This window comes from Mustela erminea, chromosome 3, assembly GCF_009829155.1.
Source record: "Mustela erminea isolate mMusErm1 chromosome 3, mMusErm1.Pri, whole genome shotgun sequence".
NCBI classification, from domain to species: domain Eukaryota; kingdom Metazoa; phylum Chordata; class Mammalia; order Carnivora; family Mustelidae; genus Mustela; species Mustela erminea.
The window spans coordinates 97,803,537-97,829,014 of record NC_045616.1 but is presented as its reverse complement, the minus strand read 5'-3'; the positions used below and the strand labels follow the sequence as shown (position 1 = coordinate 97,829,014).

The following is a 25,478-nucleotide window of genomic DNA, read 5'->3' as shown; positions in this document are numbered from 1 at the left end:
GAGGTCAGTTTGGGGAGAATTAACATCTTAACTCTCAGGGATTCCATTTCATAAATATCATTTATCTCTTTTTAGTTCTTCAGTTGTCAGTATACAGATCTTGCAGATATTTTTTTAGATTTATACTTAAAGTATTAATTGGGTTTTGGTGCTATTGTAAAGTTACTATTTAAAATTCTAATTTCTTACTATTTGTTGCTGTTAAATGGAAATATGGATTTCTGTATATTTACCTTATAGTATTTTCATAATAGGGTGTCCAGAGAAACAGAACCAGTATGATGTGTATGTATATATAAAGAAAAATTTATTTGAAGAAGTTCATTTATATGATAATGGGGTGGAGGATGGGAAGTCCAAAATCTGCAGGGCAGGTCAGCAGTCTGGAGATCCAGAGGACAGGTGATGCTGCAGTTCATATCCAAAGGTTGTCTACTGCAGAACCACCTCCCTCTTACCTCTTGCTCGGAGAAGTTTGTTTTTGTTCTGTTCAGGCCTTCAGCTGATTGGATGAGGCCCACCCACATTACAGTGGGCAATCTGCTTTACTCTTAGTCCATCAGTTCATTGTAAATGTCATCTAAAAACACCCTTATGGAAACCATGTATCTGAGCACTAGGACCAAGCAAGTGGACACATAAAATTATCCCCTCACAGTGTCACATTGCTAAATTAACTTTTTAAAAAATTTTATTTATTTTTAAAGATTTGTAAAATTTATTTTCAAGAGAGGACGAACAGAAGGGAGAGGCAGAGGGAGAAGCAGACTCTCCACTGAGCAGGGAGCCTGAGGAGGGGCTCAATCCCAGGACCCCAGGATCATGACCTGAGCTAAAGGCAGATGCTTAACCCAGGTGCCAGCCAGGTGCCCCAAATTAACTTATTTTAACTGGAGTCCATTACCCTTCCAATTTTATCTTATTTTATATGTGTTTTTCTACCTCGTAGTTGGATTAGTTTGTATTTTAAATTGAATTACTTTCAAGTTACTCTTTGGGGAAGTTCATTTTGGTAGAAAAACGGGTCAAGATTTGCTTCTGTTCAGACTTCCTTACCCCATACCTACAGCACTGAGGATGTGCTGGATCACATGTTGACCGTGATTTTTCAACAGCATATTGGACAGTTAAGATTTCTTGTGCAGTTTTTATCAAGGGTAAACAAGAGTTACAAGAAAAGAAGGTGAAATAGTTCAAAGGAAGTTAATGTATTTCTAAAGCTTAAAAAATGTTTCACATTAATATACAGTATTTAGTCCATGTTAGCAGATAAAAAGAGCAAGTACTAAATTGAACCACGTGTAGTTTTTTTTTCCTTAGAATTTTGAGATATAATCCGAATATAGCACTGAACAAGTTTAAGGTGTTACAGCGTAATGGCTGGACTTACACATATTGTGAATAAGTTGCCATAGTAAGTTTAGTTAATATCGATCATCTTGTATAGATACAAGGGAAAACAAAGAAAAACATGTTATTTACCTTGTGATGAGAACCTCTAGGAGCCCTGTGTGGTTTAAGAAATGTCTCTTTTGTGGCATAATTGTTAGTCAAACATCCAGAGTGCATGTTCAAAAGATAGTAAGCACTCCTTCTTCCTTCCTGCCTAGTTGCGTGGGGGTTTTTGTCTTTGTGTATTTTATTTTGAAGGTGCCATTTGAGTTCAGTTCATTTGTCCTGAATGTTCATAATAGCTGTGTATGGTAATCCCATTTTCTACAAAGATTGATTGATAAATGTACTCCTAATCAAAAGTAAAACTGACCATGCACATTCACATTGGTTAACTCCGGGTTCTTAGTAGAAGAAACTAAGGAAATCATTGATTAATGCTTTATAACAAAAATTAGCAAGACAGAGCTCTTGGAAAGAGTTTTCAAATCCAGTGACACCTGTTTGAAAAAAGAAACAGGATAAAGTCGATTTTTTAAAAATAAAATGTTGTCTGCTTTGCAAAAACCTTTGTTACACTTATACACCACTCATGGAATTCTGTATGTTAGTAACAGCCAAGGATAAAGATTTTTAGTATTTTGCACGAATTTAAAATAGAGTTTTAATAGGGCTTTATTTTTCCAAGGAGTTTTAAATCAATTCTTAGAACAATATGAAATAGATGAGGCAGTCATTTTAGTGTTGATTTTACTTGTAGGACTAATCAACACATCACTTTGGTCTTTCCATGGCTTTATCCATCACTGTTGCTTCAAGTCACTACTTACCTTTATCTCTGTATCCTTATGTAAAATGAGGAGGTTGGCCTGATGACCAGTGAATTGCCTTACAGTACTAGGATTCTGTGAGGTTTACACCTAACAAACACAGAAGTGAATGGAGAGTGTTGGTGCTAGGTGGTGATGAAGAATCTGGGGCACAACTCTGTTCATTTGGCAGATGTTTGATGCTAATCCTGAACTTGGGTTGGGTTGTTTTTACCAAAAAAAATGTAGATGAATTTATGGACTTAATTGCTTTTTCTTTTTTTTTAAAGATTTATTTATTTGAGAGAAGGAGAGAATATACATGCAGAGGGTAGGGGCAGAAGGAGAGAGAGAATCTTGAGCAGACCTTCTGCTGAACATGGAGCCCACCACAGGGCTCTATCCCATAACCCTGGAATCATGACCTCAGCCAAAATCAAGAGTTGAATGCCTACCTCCTGAGCCACCTAGGTGCCCTTATTTAATTGCCTTTTAAGAAAGGCCCCAAAAAGAAAAAAACGAAACAAAACAAAACTTTGATTTAACACATGGTCTAGCTTAGAAGTAATTTCTGTCTCCTTTCATTAAAAGCAGTGAGTCGATGAACTTGCTTAAGACATATTTAATCTTCTCTTGAAGTCTAGCACATAAATTTTTTTTGCTATATCATTTTGTACCATTTTTAAATTTTGAAATGGTAGTTGTTGACAATAGATTTATAGTTAATTAGGTCAATATTATTAGAGTAAAACTCACATGTGAAATATACACATTAAGTTTATAGTTCTTTGAGTTTTGATAAGTATATAAATCTAGCTCAGAAAAAATACATACTATTTTCATCATACTGGAAGTTTCCTTTATAATCATTCTCTCTCCTCTAGCCCAGGATGGAATTGTGTTCTACAGAAGGTACTCTTTTTGTGTCTTACCACAATATAGAGTTTTGGGGATTCATCCATGTTATTCTATATGTTTAGTAGTTTGTTGTAGTGTAGCATTACTATACATTACTCTATTTTATGACTGTATACCTATAGTAACAATAAATTATTTAGTACCTATTGCAGGACACTGGGATTATTTTTAGGGTGAGGCTATTATGAATAAGCTGACAGGAACAGTCTTATTCAAGTCTTTGTGGTTGTATTGTTTTACATACGTTGGGAGATTACCTATGAGTGGATTTGTTGATTTGTGAGGTACTTGTATGTCTCATTTATAAAAAATTGTCAAATGTTTTCCGTAGTGGTTGTGCCATTTTATACTACCGTCAACAATATATGAGACTTCCAGTTTTTCTACATTGTTACCAACACTTGTTATGTATTTTTAATTATACCTACTCTTGTGGATGATTAATTATAGTAAGCATCTTTACATGTGCTTATGACCATTTTGTACATCTTCTCTTGTAATATATTCAAATCTTTTGCTGATTTTTAAGTTGTCTTATCTTTTATTTATTTATAGGAATTTTTAAAAAAATATATTCTCAATACAGTTGATTTGTTTAATGTATGTATTTTTTTCCCCTTTTTTCAACTTTGCCTCATCACTTTATAATTCTCTTAATCTTTTTTTACCAAGTGCAGAAGTTTACCATTTTGAAGAAATCCAGATTCTTGAGTTTTCTTTTATGGCTAGGGCTTTTTTTTTTTTTTTTTTTTTTGTAGTGACCTGAAATCTTTTGCATATCTCAAGGGTTATGAAGAAATTCTTTTTTCTTTTTGTCTAGTATCTTTATAGTTTGAACTTAGGTTTTTGACTGTCAATAGTTTCAAATTTTTGCGTATTAGTGAGACAGAGAGTGTGCTTCTCCTCCCTCCCTACCTCCCTGCATAAGTACTTGGTCTAGCACCATTTATTAAAATGGCTTTCTTCTCTCTTTTGAATTAACTTGGGTGCCATTGTTGAAAAATCAATTGTTTGTGTATTTTCTGGACTATATGCTTGTTCCTTTGATAAGTTTGTTTCTCCCATTTATGGGAGAATTATGGAAGTAATTTTGCCAGTTACTGTTGATTGCTTACCTTTATAATTTCTAAGTCTTTCAACTTTGTTCTTTTTTAAGAGTGTTTTGGCTCTTCAAGGTCCTTTGTATTTCTACCTACATTTTTGGACTAGGTGTACTAATTTCTGTTAAAAACAAACAAAAAGCCCATAAAATCCTAATGAGGTTTGGTATTTCAGTCTTAAAAATATTTTGGGGGAGGATGGTTATGTTAATAATACTGAATCTTGCAGTTTATGAAAATTTGTCTCTCTCCATTTATTTAGATCTTTTGTTTCTTATAGTAGTGTTTTATATTTTCCAGTATATATGTTTTGCTTATATTTTATTAAATTTATCCTTAAGTTTTTCATGTTCTTTGGTTATAAATGGTATTTGTAAATTTTATTTTCCATGTTTTGTTTCTTATACAGAGAAGTAAAATAGCCTTTAGTATTTTGACACCATTACTCTGTGATCTTGATAAACATAAATAGACAGGTCATCTGTGAATAGACATGGCTTATATTTTTTCTTGCCAATTTTTAGAATTTTTTTCTCTCTTCTTTCTCTCTCTCTTTCTTTTGTTGAATTAGTTAGGATTTTCTATACAGTGGTAAATAGAAGTGATGAGACTAGACATCTTTGCCTTGTGCTCATTCTTATGTAGAATAAGTTCAACATACCACAAGTAAGAAGATGTTGACTACGGGTTTTTTGAGAATGTCATTTGTCAGATTGAGAAAGTTATCGTTCTAAATTGCTGAGAGTATTTATCATGAGTGGATATTAAATTTTGTTGTGCTTTTCCTGCATCTTTTGACATGGTTATATGGTTTTCCTCCCTTACTCTGTTACTTTCACAAATTAATATGGTTTTTTGAATCTTAACCTGGCATTTGTAGGTTCCACTTCCTAAGAGATGTTACACTTTCTGCAACATTTTATTTGCTAACATTTTGTTAAGAATTTCTGAGTCTAAGATCATGAGGAATATTCATCTGAAATCTTCTTTCTTTCTAATAACCTTTGTCAGATTTTGGTATCAGGATGATGCCCATCTTAAAAGGGATATTGGCTGGCATCTCCTCCTCCTTTGTTTTCTGAAAGAATTTGTGTCAAATTGATCTTTTCACCTCCTCTTCAGTGAAGTTATCTAGACCTGTAGTTTTTATAAATTGTGTGTGTGTGTGTATGTGTGTGTGTGTGTGTAGGTTTTTATTATAAATTTAATTTCTTAGTTAGCTATAAGATTTAATCATTTTCCTCTTCTTACCACAGTTTGGACATCCATTTCATCTGAGTTGCATATTCATTGTAATAAATTGATTATATTACCTTTTAACTTACTGCCTATGGGATTTATAACTGTATGTCCCTTTTTTCATTAGTGATTTGGTTTATTTATGTTTTCTTTTTTGTTTTTGTCTTGTTCATTGTCTACCAGTTCTGTTAATGTTTTTGAAAACAACTTTTGTCTTTGCTGATTTTCCTTTATTGGTTTCTGTTCTTTATTACTTTATTTCTCTTTTAGGTTTTATTTACTTTTTTTTTTTTAAGTTTCTTATTAGATCATTGATTTTATGTCATTTTAATACAAACATTTGAAAAAGTTCCCCTATAATTTCTGCATTAGGTATATCCCACTAATTTTGATATGTTCTATTTTCATCATCATTCACTAAAAGTACTTTTTAACTTCCCTGTGGTGTATTCTTTAACCAGTGGTTTACTTTAAAGTATGTTGTGTAACTTACAGATATTAGGGAACTTCCATACATTTAATTTGATTCTTAGGTGGTCAGTAACATTAACTGTATCACTTCAGATCTTTGAAATTTGCTGACACTTATTTTATAGCCAATAATACATTTTTTTTTAAAGAGAATTTTTTTTTTTAATTTATTTATCAGAGAGGGAGAGGGAGAGAGAGCGAGCACAGGCAGACAGAATGGCAGGCAGAGGCAGAGGAAGAAGCAGGCTCCGTGCTGAGCAAGGAGCCCGATGTGGGACTCGATCCCAGGACGCTGGGATCATGACCTGAGGCGAAGGCATCTGCTTAACCAACTGAGCCACCCAGGTGTCCCCAATAATACATTTTTAATCTTAAGCTCTTGGTTAACCCAGTTGGGGTTTTGTTATTGATGTGAAATTTAGGAAGAGCTATAGGGACATACAACCCCAAATCAATATGTGATGAAAATGGAACCCAGTTGTATGTAGAATCATTACTTAGTACTCTGGTATCTGACTCATTTATGTCCTCTACACACATGAGTTGGGTGTAGTTTATGGCCATATTATGAAACCCCGTGAAGAATATTTTTTCAACATTAACTTCTGTGTTTGTTTGACAAATAGATTTTTTTAAAAGAAAGTAATTTTTGTCTATTGATGCCTTTTACTCATTCGTAATTCTTCCTTCTCATTGCCATTTTCAGTCATAACAAAAGACTGATATTTGTCATGCATATTGTATGGTAAGGACTCAAACCAGACCTGAGTTTAAATCCAGTTCTTCCCTGGCTGCTTGTATGACCTTGGTCAATTTACTTAACTTCTCTAAGCCTTGATTTTCTCATATGTAAAATGGGAATGAGAACAGTATTTAGCTAGAATTAAGTAAAATGTAATTCTTAACAAAATAGAAATTTTATATTCAAGATGAATACCTGCTTTATGCGTATTAGTAAAAATACCAGACCAGTATCTCTAAGTGATAGGTCTTTAATACTATCTTTGATTTTGATGAAAACAAAACAAAACAAAACAAAAAAGGAAAACTGCTTTTAAAACTGGTTGTCTGTAGGAAACAGTAGTAGAAGTGAAAGAAACAGGGCAGAGAATGTTTGCTTTTCGTCAGGAGTAAAAGTGTAGTGAGATTAGCAGATACTCTTATATTCTTTATTATCCATGAACTCTTTATTTTCTTGGAAAAAAATAAAAATCTTTTAAAAATTAACAAAACTAGGTGTGGGGCTTTAAGGTTTAGATATTTTAAATTGTAGATATTTTAAACTATTTAAAAATAGTTCTGAAATATCAGAATTTGCCTACTTATATTCATAATTCCCAGGGAGAATTGCCCTTCCCATTATGTTTTGCCATATTAAATTCACCTTAAGATATCTGTTTTTTCTTCTTAGTAATAAAGAGACTTGAAATCAAAACTATAAAGTACATCATGAATTAATTCTTTGTTTTTATAGGTCCTATTTGTGATGTTTCTCAGTCTCATTTATTTTTTTTAAATATTTTATTTATTATTTGAGAGAGCAAGCAAGTGAGCACAAGTAGGGGAGAGGAGCAAGGGAGAGGGAAGAAGAGGACTCCCCACTTGGCAGGGAGCCAGATGCCAACCTAGATCCTGGATATCACTTAACCTTTCATGGTGACCTACTTTTCTCATCTGTGAAGTCAGGATAAAATGTAATTCATTGTTTGTATAAGCAGTAAATGAAATCGCGTAAATCAATTTTGTGAACATATATGTTAAATATAGTCTTGATAATTAAAGTATTTCAGGGATTTTTCTTGTGATTAATTATAATGAATTTAATGTCTTAGGCTAAGATCTTTATTTTATGAAAAATTTGTCTTTAAGTCCATTAGAATTTTTTAGTGTTCAGAAATATTTCTGGGAAATTCCTAGGTAATTTCATCAGATTAAAAAACCATAAGATCAGTCATTACAAATGATCAGGTTGCATTTTTTTCTTGAGGATTCCAAGGTGATAGAAATTATGGTGAAATAAGTAACTAAGGAAGTTTAGGGTGGATGGATTTATAGTGTATTTTGAGAGAATTGATAGAATTAACTATGAAACATATTACAGGTATTTCCAGAATGAAGTTGGCATGCTTTGTACTTTATTGAACTATAGAATTTTTTGTTATATTTGTCTTTATTATACTGAGAGAACAGGAGAAATACTCAGGTATTAAATGGCATTTCATCATATGGTCTTTTTTTTTTTTTTAAGATTTTATTTGTCAAAGACAGAGAGAGAAAGGAAACACAAACAGGGGGAGCAGCTGGCAGAAGGAGAAGCAGGCTCCCCACTGAGCAAGGAGCTTGATATGGGGCTCCATCCCAGGACCCTGAGATCATGAGCTGAGCCAAAGGCAGATGCTTGACTGACTGAGCCACAGGCGTCCCTCTTCCTATGGCCTTAAGAATTAAGCAGTTCATCAGTATCTAAGAATATGTATATAAGTTTGTGTAACTTCGTTATTATTAAAACTAAGTTTGATTATGACCTAGAGGCCAGAAATAAAATAGAATTTTAGAAGAATTCTTAAGAGATTTCAACTAAGCATTAGATGAACTCAAAATCATAATACTGATTATTTAAGTTAGAAAAATATATGTTTCATGATAGTTCATTTAATGTCCTTGTTGACTATTGCATTTAGTCAGGATTTATTAAACTATAAATTATATCTATTTAGGATATCACCTTATACTTGCTGTTCTTTGCGATTTCTTTGGAAATTTTTTGGAGTCTTAGTAATCATGTTACCAACAAATTACCATACCAATTTAGGTTATTGCAATCATCTCAATTGTGATTTTACATTAAGACTAAAACTTTACTTAGAAAACCATTAGGAGATGATATTGGTATCAATGAATATGAGAAGGAGGCTTTTGTCCATTCTCATCTAAGCTTTATAAGAGAGAATAGGGATTTAAAAGGCCAGATGATTTTATATTTGATATGGGCAGAATGTTGAGCACTGTTAATGAATGAAGTGGGTTGTAAAGAATTCTTTTGGGATGTTTCTTCCTGAAAATATGCTCACGCACTTGCTTATTAATTTAACAGTCATGCTTATTGAAGGCATGTGCTTTCTGAACTCTTTTGTGTAATTAAGAGGATTGTTTGACATTTAAATTCCTAACTTGAGTGTTTTTGGTTTTTTTCCCCTTTCCCATAGGAGGAGCATATTATTTAATATCTAGAAGTCTAGGGCCAGAATTTGGTGGTGCAATTGGACTGATCTTCGCTTTTGCCAATGCTGTTGCAGTTGCTATGTATGTGGTTGGATTTGCAGAAACCGTGGTGGAGTTGCTTAAGGTAATTTCCACTTCTAGACATTGGTTTCCCAAATTGTTATTGAGGTCTATGTGCCACTCCTCGTATTGGATCCTAGGAACGCAGTGATGAACACAGAACGTGTCCTTCAAGAAGTTTAGTATAGGAGATAGACAAAGTAATGATAATACCTTGTCAGAAGTGGGTAGTTATAGAAGACTTTGGCAGCACAAAAGGTAATCACTTACTACCACCTAGGAAAGGGGCAAAGGTCACAAAGGAGTGTGAGTAAGGGTTTTCCAAGGAAGGGAGTCTAGGAGTCAGTAGGCAGGTAGGAGAGGTGGGATGTGCCATGAGGGAATAGGAGAAAAAAGGGAACAAGGGCCCAGAAGGGGTAGAGTATGGTGTGGTTTTGTTGTTTGTTTGTTTGTTTTTTAATTCTGTAAATATTTCTATATAATTGTAGCATAAAATAGAGATTTAAGACTAGAGAGGCAAAAAAGGGTCAAATCAGTAAAGCTATTATTTGCTACTAAATTGGGGTCTTAATCTCAGTTGGAGTTAGGGGCTAAAATAAGATCATATTGGGGCTTGAAGAAACATGGAACCATAGTATAGGGCATGGATCTGAGGGATCACCAGTGTAGAGGGAGACCTTTCAGAAAGTTATAGCTATCCTGGAAAAAGGATGGTGGTGTGCATTCAAACAATGACCAGTGTAGCTAGAGAGGTATTGGTGAACTGGAGAGATTTTTAGAAAGTCAAATGAGTGGATTTGATGATTATTGAGATATAGCAAATTAGAGAAAGAGAAAGGGAAATCAGAGAAAAGAGAAAGGATTTCAGGTTTATAGATATAGATTCATATATATAAATACATAGATATATAGATTTACATACAAAAAATAGATTTCTGAGTTGGAGGTTTAAATGGAGGGTAATGGCATTCACTGAGAAAGACCAGCACAGGACAGTGTAATTTGGGATGTCTGATTGGAAGAACCAGAGAGAGGTATAGCCAAGTAGAGCTGGCCAGGAAGTAGTTGATAATACTGCCCTGGCATTGAGAAGAGGATTTGTTTGAAAAGAGTTAAGGTGTGTGTGTAGTTAAAGCAGCAGAAGTGAAATAGGATTCACCATTATTAACTGAGAGCGACCTGGAGAGACACTTAATAGCTGTCCATCATGTTAGATTAGGTTGTAACTCTGTTCTATGGTCAGAAGCTGCCCATTAGGAAGTGTAAGATTTGAGAGAGCCTGGCACTTATGTTGGCATTGACCTTAGTTGTATAGGCCTAAGGGATGAGAAAAGCAAGGGCTGTAAGAAAGCAAGCAGTATAAATATTAAGAGTTAATATTCTTTTGTTATTTAATTTAGCATGTTTTTAATGTCATAGATATTAAACCACAAATACTTTTGCTTGTTAGAGTGGGAACAGTGTGTGTTTTTGGACATCTACATGAACATGTCTTCATCTCTTTTTCTTATGCAACATAAAAGACCATTAAAAACATGAGTTTACTAATCACAATAATACAAAATATATGTCTTTAAAAAATGCTAACTGTGAGTCCTGCTTAAGTGTATTATGATTTTTATTTGCTTGTTAGCAATTTCATTTTTTATTTAAGTCTGTATTAAATATAGCATTATTAATTTGATCATATATTTGATGTCTTGAGTTTCTTGAATGGTGCCTCAATAGTACATAGTTATTTATTCCTTTTTCTTAGGCCTCCCTGTTTATTCCTTACATAGGTATTTATTCTACTTCTTTATGTAAGAAATTCTGATATCTCTGAAGTGTTTCCAGAAGAATTAAAGAATTTATCTGAATAACTGAAATTGTTCATTATATTTATAATTTTCGTTTTCTAGGAACATTCCATACTTATGATAGATGAAATCAATGATATTCGAATTATTGGAGCCATTACCGTAGTGCTCCTCTTAGGTATCTCAGTGGCTGGAATGGAATGGGAAGCAAAAGTAAGTAATGAACTCACTGGAATATCTGTATGTATTTAACATAAGAACTTTTGGAGCTTTTGTTTAGGGACTACTCAAAGTGTGGTGATATTTTTAGATTTTAAATATTTCTTAAGTGGCCATTTTCAGGGAAGTTTATGTATCAGGTTATTTTCTATCCAACAAGGCCGGGAATGTTCAGAGATAACAGTCAGTCTAAGCATCCACTTAAATACAGTACTTTCTGACTTTGGACTTCCTGCCCCCTCTCCTCTCCCTCTTTTCCGCTCCCCTCCCTTAATCTTGATTGAAGTTATTTAGAATCACTCAGGTCAATATGTTAGGTAGCCCAAATTAAACTCTTGCCTTTGTAACTTAACAGTTCAACTTCAAAAATAAATACAGGGGTAATAAATGTCAAGTTAGTGCCTGTAAGAGATTAGAGAAGCTCATCTCGCTCCTTGCTGTTGACGTCTCAGAAATCATGGCTACCAAAGCCAGGACCGCTGTTTCTGGGAAAAGTTGCTAAAGTCACATGTTAATAACTTGTAGGCAGAGCACCTGGCATTATTTCTCTATATCTGAGAGAATATTCCTCAGTACAGCTGTTTTCCTGACTGCGTGTCCACATGGATCTGCTGAGGATCTCCAAGTCCCCTCTAGGTGTCATATTTCCTTTTATATATCATGTAAGCTCATATATTATATGATCTTATATATGATCATATAATATATCATATATATTATTATATGATCATATATATGATCATATAATAATAATATTTATCATATCAAAAATTAGGCAATTTGGAAAGAATAATTTTCCCAAGGTTGTTTTTTTAAGTCATTAGTATATAATTAACTCATTTACTTATACTTTTAACCATTTGACTTAACTGAAAAGAATAGAATTTCATCCTACGTAGGGACAGGATGAGCATTTAAGCAGTTTTTTATTTCCATGGTTTCCAGGTTTTCATGAGTATCTGCCTAACTTTATTGGGAGGTAAAGAGTGGAAGCGGAGAGGTGGGGGAATATGGCAAAATAGTGAAGGGAGTCAAATGTATAAAATTGCTGTTATCAAATAAATCTCAGAGGGATGTAATGTACAGCATGGTGACTAGAGTTAATACTATACTGCATATTTAAAAGTTGCTTTTTTAAAGAGTAGATCTTAAAAGTTCTCATCACAAGAAAAAACAGTTTTTAAATTATGTATGGTCCTGGATATTAACTAGACTTGTTGGGGTGATCACTTTACAATTACATGTGTATAAATATTGAATTGTTATGTGGTACACCAGAAACTGATAGATTGTTACAATGTCATTTGTATATCACTGAACAAAAAGAGTGTAGGAGGAAAGATGGAAGTTCTCATAGACTGTTCCTTCAGTCCCCTTGCTACTTCAGTCTCCCTTCTGGATATTGTCTTCTTTTTTCTGTCTTTTTTTCTTCTTCTTTTCCTGTGGCTGTCAGACATTCAACATTGTGCTTGGACCTGGTGTAAAACTTGTTTTTGTAGCAAACAAGTTCCCCATGTCAAGATTGTACTTCCATTGGAGGGGACGGTAAATAATGATAAAGGATACAAAGCCTGCAGAGTTGTGGAATTTATAGTGCTTTGTGATTTGTGTGGTGGCATGCACATCCTGAATTTATTTCAGAAATATTTGGCATGATCCTACTTACACTATCCATTTTTCCCCTGGTATATTGAACATTTTAGGATAGTTCTTTAAAGATCACTTATATAGTATAAATTTATTGAATGCCTCAAAAACCTTTTTGAGGCACTGGGAAAACAAGACAAATCCCTTCAGTCACAGAAGTTATAAGGTAATGAAACTGAATCAGTGTAGAGACATGAGAGATTTGATTTTGATTTTTCATGTTTAAAATTCCAGGCTCAGATTGTTCTTTTGGTGATTCTCCTACTTGCAATTGCTGATTTCGTCATAGGAACATTTATCCCATTGGAGAGCAAGAAGCCCAAAGGTTTCTTTGGTTATAAATGTAAGTAAAAAAAATATAGACTGTCCTTTTGACATTTTTTTTTCTATATTTTGTGCATGTTATAGCATTTTACTAGTAAACAAAGAATACACTGTAGATAATTTGTAATATAATTGCTCTTGTTGGAGTGACTCACACTAACAATCCAATTTAGTGTTGTCTCTGTTATGTATGTTATGATCAGAGTAAAATACTACTTTTATTTATGTCTTCTGTTTTTCATTCTTAGCATCAAAAGATGTTAGAATGTAGAAAAATCAGTGCTCCTGAGGAAAGGTGTCTTTGTTCTCTGCCATTTTAGAAATTTGTGACTGAAATGGTGACTTTTATGCTCACGTGGCTTTTTCATTCTGTTAGCTGTATTTCAGCACAGCAGTCTAAACATGCCTGTACCCATGAAGGAAACACTCATGGTATAATGGCCACTTCGGTTATTTGACAGTTTTACATCCTACATTGTGAGGATTTTCTACAGTTTTAATCTTTGTGACCATTTTCATTCTGCTTCTAATTGTCCCTGCTGGTGTAATTTACTTGCATTTGTTATTTCCTTAAGTCTCTCTCTCTATTTCCCACCCCGTTACCATCCCCTGCTCTCCACCTAATGGAACCAGTCTGCACCTGCGTCTGCACAGGGTGAAATGGCGCCAGGAAGAACACTTGCATTAGTGTCAGAGAGGTTTACCACTTAGGGTAATAGATGTGTCTTCAGGTGACCAAAACTACTCAAGAAACTCCTTGTTTTAAAGCCCTGGAAGAAGAGGCCTAACTGCAGTAGTCCTAGTCATTCAGCCCAGAGCAACTCCTACAGACCTATGGAAAGATACAGGATGTATTTCAGAGCACTTCTTCCTTCACAAAGTCTTACTAGAGGAAAAAAAATCAGGCGACCCAAACTGTGGGTCCTAGAGATCTGGTTGGTTTACCTTTGGGTGTAAGCTTACTAATCTTTTGGCTCACTGGTAACAACATGCAGTACTTCATTATTTGTGAGTGGCACTGGTTTGGTTCTCTCAGACACTGATTTAGTTGCATGGTTAGTTTTCTGATAGGAATTGTTTCAAGGTTTCTACCTTAACCAGTGACACTCACCCATTTTTTGTGCCTACTGGTCCTGCCTGGGTTGATAGTGTGATACCTATTTTTACTACTATTGCTCATGCTGCCGCCACCGCCTTCTTCTTCTTCTTTTTCTTCCTCTTCCTCCTCCTTTTCCTCCTCTTCCTCTTCTTCCTCCTCCTCTTCTTCTAACTCTTCTTTTTTTAAAGATTTTATTTATCTATTTGGCAGAGAGAGAGATCACAAGTCGGCAGAGAGGCAGGCAGAGAGATAGGGGGAAGCAGGCTCCCTGCTGAGCAGAGAGCCCAGTGTGGGGCTCGATCCCAGGACCCTGAGATCATGACCTGAGCCAAAGGCAGAGGCTTAACCCACTGAGCCACCCAGGTTCCCCTGCTTGTGCCTACTTATAAAAGGGACTTTAAATTCCTGATTTTCTGGATTGGGAGAAAAGGTGTTGACTAGCCATGCCAGAAGTGAAAGTTAATAGCATCCCTTGGGTAGATATATTTTTACATTTTACGCTTCCATAAATTATATTTGTGACATTTCTTGTCCTTACAAGTGATTTTTTACTAAAAATTTTTTATATTATAATTTTTTTTAACATTTCTTTTTACAACCTTATTTCTAAAATAAGTGTTAAAAATTCTAGGGGATGATTATTTCTACAAAATTCCTAGTAATTATATATTTTCTGTTTGTGACTTCCATTGATTTAAAAATAGCTGCAAATATCTGCTAAACCATGTTTTTCATTTCCTTCTTTTTTTTTCCCAGATCCTTGGCCCCTTATAAAAGTATTGCGTTATTGGGGCTCCTGGGTGGCTCCGTGGGTTTAAGCCTCTGCCTTAGGCTGAGGTCGTGATCCCAGGGTGCTGGAATCGAGCCCCGCATCGGGCTCTCTGTTCAGCAGGGAGCCTACTTCCTCCCCTCTCTCTCCCTGCCTCTCTGACTACTTGTGATCTCTCTCTGTGTCTAATAAATAAATAAAATCTTTAAAAAAAAAGTATTGCATTATTACCTAGTATAGTAATAAATAATGTATAAGTAGCATATCTGGGATTTTTCTCAGTCTGAAATCTAAATATACTTCAGAATGTGACTTTTCCTTTTTGGTGGTTGATATTGCTTTGCTGCCTTGTCATTCATTTTACTAAGGTAGTAAGATACTTCATGGTTCCAGTAGAAGACCCTGGTGCATGGTAGTACTCAGATGATGGATAAATGGGTGGATGACAGTTAACTGGTTGTTTCACTGTCACGGCCCATCAGAATAGATGGAAATAGTAAGACTAGTTGAAGCATTCATTATTGTTAAAATGGAAAGGGACTTTAACTAGTTTGCCTTAGCTAAGATTATATGGAAGCCTGATGAATAATTCAGCATTAAAAATTAAACAGGTCACCACAAGGAAAGAGAAAACTGTACAGATAGTATATAAGTTAGATATAAGGGGAAAAAAAGGATACAGATGAGTATGATGTTTTTTATTTTCCTACCTCCTTTCCTGTCTCTTTTACTGACCCCAGACGTTGATAAGTTTATCCATGCTTTGACTGACCTTTGTACTAGTGATAACAATCAAGTTAAAGGTGCTTGAAACATAATTATTAAGATACACAAAATAGTAGACATGACCCAGGTCAAATCATCATTTTGATTATTAACTGCTCCCTCATAAAGGAAAACAGGCAATGCCCTGCTTCTACTAGGAAATGTTCAAGAATTTACCAGGTACTTGAACTTGAACACTTGCACTTGACCTAAATTATAAGAGTCTAATCTGCTGTCAATAATTGCCAAAGATATTTTGTTCTCCACAGCTGAAATATTTAATGAGAACTTTGGACCAGATTTTCGAGAGGAAGAAACTTTCTTTTCTGTATTTGCCATCTTTTTTCCTGCTGCAACTGGTATTCTTGCTGGAGCAAATATCTCAGGTGATCTTGCAGTAAGTATTATGAAGTACTGTATCCATTCTGTATTAAAAATGGTATATATATATTTATTTTTAAAGGTAGACTTAAAATTTTTTTCTTGTCTTCTAGGATCCTCAGTCAGCTATACCCAAAGGAACACTTTTAGCCATTTTAATTACTACGGTGGTTTACATAGGAATTGCAGTATCTGTAGGTAAATAGTCTTCCATTTCTCCTTCAGAAATTTCATGATTCATACTTTAAATATTTATTTCCATAATATTGTATTTCTAACTTTTAATTGCAGATATATTTCAATAAAAAGATTAAGAGTTGCGGGGCGCCTGGTTGACTCAGTGGGTTAAAGCCTCTGCTTTCAGCTCAGGTCATGATCCCAGGGTCCTGGGATTGAGCCCGCATAGGGCTCTCTGCTCAGCGGGGAAGCCTGCTTCCTCCTCTCACTCACTCTCTGCCCACCTCTCTGCCTACTTGTGAACTCTGTCTGTCAAATAAATAAATAAAATCTTGAAAAAAAAAAAAAAAAAGATTAAGAGTTGCATGTTTTAATTCAGAAAGAGTTTTAAGTAAACTACTAGTGGTTTTACAGATACTACTTAATACCCCAGATGCCTTAGTGTTTTTTACTGTAGGATCTTTATGAATTAAAGTAAATTAAAAATTATGTAAACTCTTCTAGGAAAACTCTTAGATTTGATTTTGCTACAATTTATAAAAAATACACTTCATGTAGTAGAAGTAAATGCATTCTACTCTGTGACCTTTATAAAATTTTTAATGTTTTTGTTTATGGTGGTTATTTTGTATTGCGTGTTAATCTTACTATGTATGAAGATTGTTTGAAGACATTTAAGCAACGTTTGGTGTTTTTTACCAAAAAAAATTTTGATTTTGATAAACAGGGTAATCTATTTTGAGTGAAAAGTGTTACTGAAGTCTTAACTAAATTGAATGAACCTGGTTTTCAACTTTTTATTACATTCATGAAATCATAGCATTTTAAATGAACTGGAAAGGGCTTAAGTGGTCAGCCAGTCTCTAAATCACTGTTGTACACATGAAGAATTGAAAGCTTAGTGATTCCTTACTAAAGATAACTCACACTTGATTTAAAGAATGTTTTCCGGCAAAGAGGACTTTTATTTTGTCTTTTAGTCAATTCTTTAAAGACTCTTAGTAAAGTAGTTTCTTTAGCTGAAATGTTCCCAAGAAAAAGTATTGATTTACATATAATTTACTTGCAGTGACTATAGATAAAAAATTTAAAAAAATATTTTATTTATTTATTTGAGAGAGAAAGTTAGCTAGAGAGAAGAGAGCATGAGTGGGGGGCGGGGGGCAGAGGGAGAGGGAGAAGCAAACTCCCCGCTGAGCAGGGAACCCAGTGCAGGACTGCACCCCAGGACCCTGATTCATGACCTGAGCTGAAGGCAGACGCCTAGCTGACTGAGCCACCAGGCACCCCTATTCATTCTTGGAGTCCATAGGAGGATCTCTGAAATTCATTTAGAAACAAAAATCGTGTGTGTGTGTGTGTATGTGTGTGTGTGTGTGTATAAAATATGTATGTATGTATGTATGTTTTTAGATTTATATATTTTTATATACTATATAAATATATATTTAGGAAAAATATATATATATATATAAGCTTAGCAAAAACATTTTCATGTTCCCCTAAAAGTTCCTGGCTCAGGAAAATTTAGTTTTAATTTAAAGAATGATATAGCTGATTATGTTTCAAATCAGAAAATAATTAGTTAAACCAAATAAATGTTTTCTGTTTGTTTCTGACTCTCTGGCTGCGAGCTGTCATACTTAATTCATTCTGTCCGTACTAGCCCTTGGAGCAGTAGGAGTAGCCCTTCCTCTGTGACAGTCAGGAGTGGGGCCAGTATTTACAACAGTGGATGTGTAACTCATTCAGAGTAAGGGAACCTCTTTTCCCCCAGTCACCTGCAATGTAGAACATTAGAGTAGGAAACACATAAGAGCATTACTGCTGTAGGGTAAACAGGGCTCTTTTTTCCCCTCACCCCAGATGGTTTCACAAGTACCTTCTAAACACTGCTCCAAAAGTTAGATGAAGAAATTCAGAAAGAAAAAAACTTGATACAGTATGTCTGGTCATTAAAATATTCTCCCTTTCAAACTTAACTTTCTGTTTGTTGCTCACTTTTGGCTGCAATGTTTAAAATTTTTACCTCCTATATGATGAGATAGGACTGTAAAAGTACCTCCAATGTCTAAAGAATGCTAATTACTAATAGTTACACATCATATTGTTCCAAATAACCAAGTGCTTTTTTCCAAGAAAACTTTTTAAATGTCATGTTGTAATATGGAAGTTTTATATTTTACACAAAAGTAGACTGCTTTTTTCTTTTTTTCTTTTTAAAAAATTTTTATTTATTTTTTTAATTTCTTTTAAGTGTTCCAGAATTCATTGTTTATGCACCACACCCAGTGCTCCATGCAATATGTGCCCTCCAAATACCCACCACCAGGCTCACCCAACCTCCTACCCCCCTCCCCTCCAAAACCCTCAGTTAGTTCCTCAGAGTCCACAGTCTCTCGTGGTTCATCTCCCCCTCCAACTTCCCCCAACTCCCTTCTCTTCTCCATCTCCTCTCCATCTCCTCATGTCCTCTGTGTTATTCCTTATGCTCCACAAATAAGTAAAACAGTATGATAATTGACCCTCTCTGCTTGACTTATTTAACTCAGCATAATCTCTTCCAGTCCTGTCCATGTTGATACAAAAGTTGGGTATTCATACTTTCTGATGGAGGCATAATACTCCATAGTATATATGGACCAGATCTTTATCCATTCTTCTGTTGAAGAGTATCTTGGTTCTTTCCACTGTGGTTCTTTCCATTGCTGCTATGAACGTTGGGGTACAGATGGCCCTTCTTTTCACTACATCTGTATCTTTGGGGTAAATACCCAGTAGTACAATTGCAGGGTCATAGGGAAGCTCTATTTTTAATTTGTTAAGGAATCTCCACACTGTTTTCCAAAGTGGCTGCACCAGCTTGCATTCCCACCAACAGTTTAAGAGGGTTGCCCTTTCTCCTCATCCTCTCCAACACATGTTGTTTAATGTCTTGTTAATTTTGGCCATTCTAGGTATTGTAAGGTGGTATCTCAATGTGGTTTTGATTTGGATCTCCCTGATGGCTAGTGATGATGAACATTTTTTCATGTGTCCGTTAGCCATTTGCATGCCTTCATTGGAGAAGTTAGACTGCTTTTTCTAATGAACCATCACCTACTTTCAACAAAGTTATCAAGGAATAGAAATATATGGTTAATCTTGATTCACCTGTACCCATTCCTTCTGCCTCATGGGTTATTTTTAAGCAAATCTCGGCAATCACACACTGTCTTATTATCAGGATAGACTTACTTGAGCCTAAGGTTTAAATAGAATTATAACTCATTAATGTTAAAATTGTTTCCCTTCACAGAAGATTGATATTACCTGAAGTCTGATCTTTGGCATGTTTCACATATTAAATACTTGGAGTACAGGAAAACATTTCTACCATTTGGAACTCTTCCAACATAGTGTTTTATATTTACTTAACCCAACAGTTTTGCTCATTACCATTTTCCACAGTTATATGTGTGGGGTTTTTAAGTGTGCATGTGTGAGATACTGGTTTTTGTAAGATTTTATTTCACTACTTAAATATTTGGGGCCATGATGCTATTCCAATTCTGTTTCAGGTAAATCTACTTAAACTGTTAATGCTAAAAATGTAAATACTGTTAACCAGTTCATGTTCAGTCAGTACCATAAATCCCTTTATGAACATATATAATTTTGAAATGAATATAAGTTTTAGTTATTGCTTGTTCTTATTGTCTCTTGTCCTTCAGGTTCTTGTGTTGTTCGAGATGCCACTGGGAATGTTAATGACACTATTGTAACAGAGCTAACAAACTGTACTTCTGCAGCCTGCAAATTAAACTTTGACTTTTCATCTTGTGAAAGCAATCCTTGTTACTATGGCCTAATGAACAATTTCCAGGTGAGCCTCATATTTCTATTCTGCTGACATTGTATACCTAGACGTCAGGCTGCTGTCAAACCTGAGCATTCAGAGTACAGCGCTCACTTAGAAGGGAGGACCATTGTAGGACCATTGTTATTTTTTACTCAGATAGCTGTTTGAAAAGTCTGTCAATGAGTAATTGGGCAAATAGATAAGTAATTTAAAGGGTAAAATCTGAAGCTGTTCAAGAGCTAAAGGACTCACGAAGGCAACACTTTGATGATCGTTTGTAATATATGTAGTGAATAGATTCATAAAGCAAGGAAACATCTCACATGTGGTCATACTTGTTGGGTCTATTTCTGGGTTCTCTGTTCTCTTCTTTGGCATTTTCATCTATCAGTCCACCGGTACCATCCATTCTTGTTAAGAGTAGTTACATGATAAGTCTTAAAGTCAAGTACATCGATTCCTCCCACTTTATCCTTTTTCAGAATTGTTTTAGCTATTTTAGTTCCTTTTGCTTTTTCACATAAATTGTAGAATGATGTTTATCTACAAAAAGTCTTAACTGGATTTTTGATAGGAACATATTAAACTTGTGTTTCAATTTGGGGAGAATTGACATGTTCACTTTGTTGAGTGTTCTAATCCATGAACCCAGTATGTTTCTCCATTTATTTAGATCTTCTTTGGTTTCTTTCATCAGTGTTGTATAGTTTTCAGAATACGAGTACTTGCTCAATGTGTTTGTTAGATTTATACCCAAGTATACCTAAGTATTATACCTAAGTATTTATACCTAAGTATTATTTTGAGTATTTTATTATTTTTTAGAAAATCTTCCTGTAAGTAATCTCCACACCCAATGTGGGGCTTGAACTCACAACCCTGAGATCAAGAGTTGCATGTTCCACTCAATGAACCAGCCAGGCCACCCTTTAAGTATTTTAAATGAGTTCTGCACTCAATGAAATGAGTTGAGTTTCTATTTTGGGGTGTCTTCATAACTGCTTTAATAATAACTTCCCTTTTAAGAAAGTATTGGTGAGTATCAGTATTGTTATTAGGTAAGGCCCATGTATTCATGCTGTGCTAAACTCCCATTGAACAATAGAATAAAATTCTTAATGCATTCTTGAAAGTTTGTGACCTTTTAAAACACAAGAGCTATATAAAACACAATACTGTTTGTCCAGTATTTAGAGAATATCAGTCCTTCTTCTTTTTATTATTACCTCTGTAAGGTTCTGAAAGTGAAATGAAATTTTTTAACATTTATAGGTTTTTACAGAGAAGATTATACTAATTCAGAGTGAAAACTAAAAATTTTGATTCTAGTGTTTTTACAGTTTAGTATAAACATAAACAGAGTAACTGAGAGTTCACTATATTTTAGAACAATATACATTTTATATAGAATACTTAAATTTTATAATAAATTTGTGACTTAAATTTTTAATGGCAGTATTTTTTTATTTTGTGTTTTAAGGAATTGACTACATTTTCAGTGGTTATAAATATTGAACCCAATTATGTAAGAGAAGTTTGTTTGTTCTAGTCACAAGACTAGGCATAGTTGTAGGAATGAAAGAAAGTATTCATATCCCACTAATGATTCAGGCCAGTTCTGACATTGATATTGTGTATGAAAAGCGCAAATGTTGATCTCTGCCCAGTGACTAAAAATGCCAATCAGATTTCTGTGTTGTTGCCTTAAAATACAAAAGTGTGTTGTCTTTATCAAGTCTGGTATGGACTCATGAAACCAAAGAGTAGTTTGGTTTACATAAAGCTGCTTTTCTAATATAATTAAATAAATTTTTAAAACAATTTTTAAGTGCTTTGTAAAGTAAAACTAATTTGGAAAAAAATCCTGTAAAAATGCAAATTGCTTGTCATTTGAAGAATGGCGAACAGAATGTATCTGAGGAGGCTGTAAGTTGGAATCTAATCATGAAGTCTATACAAAGCCACATTTGATCACACTGTTTTGCATGTAATTGACTTTTCATACTTTAAGAGGAAAAGTGATTTGGATCGCCTTACTTTTCTTAATTTTTTTTTAAATTTTACAATACTCTTTTCAAGTTATGTTCAATTTTTTTTAATTTTTATTTTTCATATATAATCTTCATGTTTCTGAATATAGTTCTATATTTTAATGTCATCTGAAACCTGACTATTAAGCTTTATTGCTCAATAAAGTATGAGCTTCTTTGCTCTATCAGTCAAAACCCTTCATACCCAGACTTAACATCGCCCTGCCTTCTATCCATACTGAACTTGAGGGGTTACATGTTTGTGTACATACACATGCATACATGTTTAACCCACTCTCTTAGGGTTGTTTTGTTTTGTTTTGTTTCGGTGCTTCACTCTGCTGGAAATGCACCTGCTTTTTTCTTTACATTTGTCCAAATCTTCCTGCTTTCAAGGAGACCCATTTTTATAAAGATTTTCTAAATCACAAGTCATCAACCCACACACATACCCCCACACAGACACACCATGCAGAATCTTACCATTCATTTTACTTGCCACTTTTCTACATTTTATTGGACTTCTGTCTTTCCCGCCCCTTATTAGAGAGACCTTTGTTTCTGTTATCTTTGTTTCTGAACAACACTGGTGTTACCATTATTTACATTCATTATCATTATCTTTACTACTCATATTTTAACTTTAAATGGTGGAAAATGCAGAGGTTATTAGGTAAATAAATAATTAGAAAACAGGAAACTTGGCAGATTTTAGAAGCATAATGTTTAGGTAAGCGTGGAGCATTATTTACCTCTGTTCATGGTAGAAGAGATGATATAATGGAAGAAGAAAAATGGAATTTTTACTCAAAACATGACAGATGAAATGTTACAGATACATATAATGCTTGTGGTGTCTGTTTTGCCTTAATCCAGCAATTTATCATATTCTCTGTTCCTTACTTTCTCTCTTCATTTGTCTTTGCACTTATCTTTGAGGTCATTATGTGTTTGATAAGTATATATAACAGAAATCAAGTCTGCTCCTTTTGATCTTGGTCCATCTTATATGTTCTTTATAATCTCTTCCCTAAAGACAGAATTGGCAATGCTGATCTAGTATTAATAGCTGTGAAATACAGTGATTGTGCAAAACACATGGCATATAGCTAACCAAGTTGTTACTAAAGGGCTGAATAGAAAACGATCTTTTCAGGATTTTTTTTCTCCTTGAAATGCTTAGAGAGGACAATACTAATGTTCATTAAAACACTTTAATGTAGTTTTCATTTTTAAAATTGAGTCTTTTGAAAGGTACACGGGGGGATTTTTAACAAGGTGGAATTATATACACTTATAACCAGACTTATGCATTATCGCCAAGGATTGTGCCTGTAGTTAACTTTACATCTGGCTTAAAATATAAAATTACAGTCAAGTGTAAAATAGTCACTAATACCTTAACAGCATATTTCCTTATCACCTTGGTGTCAGTTGGCACATGGTCTCAGTCAATATAAATGAAAAGTAGGGATGCCTGGGTAGCTTATTCAGTTAAGTTTCCAGCTCTTGATTTTGGCTCAGGTCATGATTTTGGGGTTGTGAGATGGAGGACTGTGTAGGGCTCCGAGGTGGGCATGGAGGCTGTTTAAAATTCTCTCTCTCCTTCTCCCCTTATCCCCACTTAGGCACGCACACTCTCTCTCTCAAATAAGTACTCTCGGTGATGGGTATTAAGGAGGGCATGGACTGCATGAAGTACTCAATGTGGTGCATAAACAATGAATCTTGGAACACTGAAAATTATAAAATTAAATTAAGATATTAAAAAAAGAGAGGGAAACTTCTCTACAGATAGAAATTTCCTTTATAATAAATGCAAATTTACTTTACCAAAGGGAAAAACACACACACACACACACACACACACACACACATACTCACGTAAATATCTCCTAAGGAAGTAATAATGAATTTAGGTGATGGTCACTATTTCACTGCTGGTGAAATTTTAATGGATGGGTCAAGATGGCAGTACCTGAATCTACCAGATGTATTTTCCAGCTTAATTTTATTTTTTCACAGTTTTCAAAAATGTGAAGGGACAGTGCAGTGAATACCTGTTTACCTACCCCTTCACTTAAAATTACTAGTTTATATTTTACCCCATTGCTTTATCTTTGAATATATGTATATTCTTTTTCTCCTCAAACATATAAGAATAAATTATACATATCATAAAATGCCTATCAGAGTATTTGAAATACTCTATATGAGTGTGGTATAGTTATCCCACTTAAGCAATTTAATGTTGATAAAATACTGTTACCGAAATATATTCCACCTTCATCTTTCCCCACTTGTTTCAGTAATGTCTCTTTTAGTTATTTTTCTTATATCCTAGATACAATCTAGGTCATGCATGGCATTTAGTTATTATTTTAAAATCCTTTAATCTGGGACTTACCAGCCTGCCTGTTGTAATCTTCCAGGACACTGATATTTTAAAGAGTCTAGGCAGGTTACTTTGCATTTTGCCTCTGAGTTTGGATTTATCTGGTTGTCATGTCATGATCTAAGTGGTCAATCCATTTTTTTTTTTTTTTAAACTTAAGTAGGGGAATGTTTGAACATGTACGAAGATCGAAAAGCAGTGTAATGTACCTAGCTAGCATACATTGTCAAGCTTTACCCGTCACCAGTGCTTGGCTGACTTCATTTTATTTGTAACTTCCTACTTCCCGGATTATGTGAAGACCAATCATAGATTTAGATCCTTTCAGGCAGAAATATTTCCACATTTAGGTCCAGTATTTAAGGTCTCTTTTTAAAAAAAAGTCTTATTTATATATTTGAGAGAGAGTGTGTGAGAGAGCATGAGAGGGGAGAAGGTCAGAAGGAGAACAGATTCCCTGCGGAGCTGGGAGTCCTGTGTGGGACTCCATCATGGGACTCCGGGACCATGACCCTGAGCCGAAGGCAGTTGCTTAACCAACTGAGCCACCCAGGTGCCCTTAAGGTCTCTTTTTAAAAAGAAAAAACATAACCACAGTACAGGTCTATTACCTTAACCAAAACAAAACCACAAACAGAAAGAACTACCTGACAGAAGTGTATTGTACCATCTTGAAATATTCCTGTCAGAAGACCTGGCTTCAGTCTGATGACCTATCAGTCGACTAGTTCTATCTTGTCTATCAGTTGACTAGAAATACAGAGGTGAGACCAGCAGGTTAAATAACACAAGTTGGAGGTGCAGTCAGCAAAATCCAGAGT

The 25,478-nt window shown here is 34.6% G+C and overlaps 1 protein-coding gene across 2 annotated transcripts in view; it reads left to right on the top strand.

Moving 5' to 3' along the window:
• The window catches only part of SLC12A2 (solute carrier family 12 member 2), a 100,729-nt gene that overhangs the window by 37,323 nt on the left and 37,928 nt on the right, over positions 1–25,478 (top strand). For both annotated transcript variants that reach the window (XM_032336838.1, XM_032336837.1), the window contains exons 5-10: positions 9,136–9,275; positions 11,113–11,223; positions 13,111–13,219; positions 16,103–16,230; positions 16,328–16,412; positions 20,105–20,256. In XM_032336838.1, the coding sequence (XP_032192729.1) occupies positions 9,136–9,275; positions 11,113–11,223; positions 13,111–13,219; positions 16,103–16,230; positions 16,328–16,412; positions 20,105–20,256 (725 nt within the window). The remainder of the gene's footprint in view (positions 1–9,135; positions 9,276–11,112; positions 11,224–13,110; positions 13,220–16,102; positions 16,231–16,327; positions 16,413–20,104; positions 20,257–25,478) is intronic.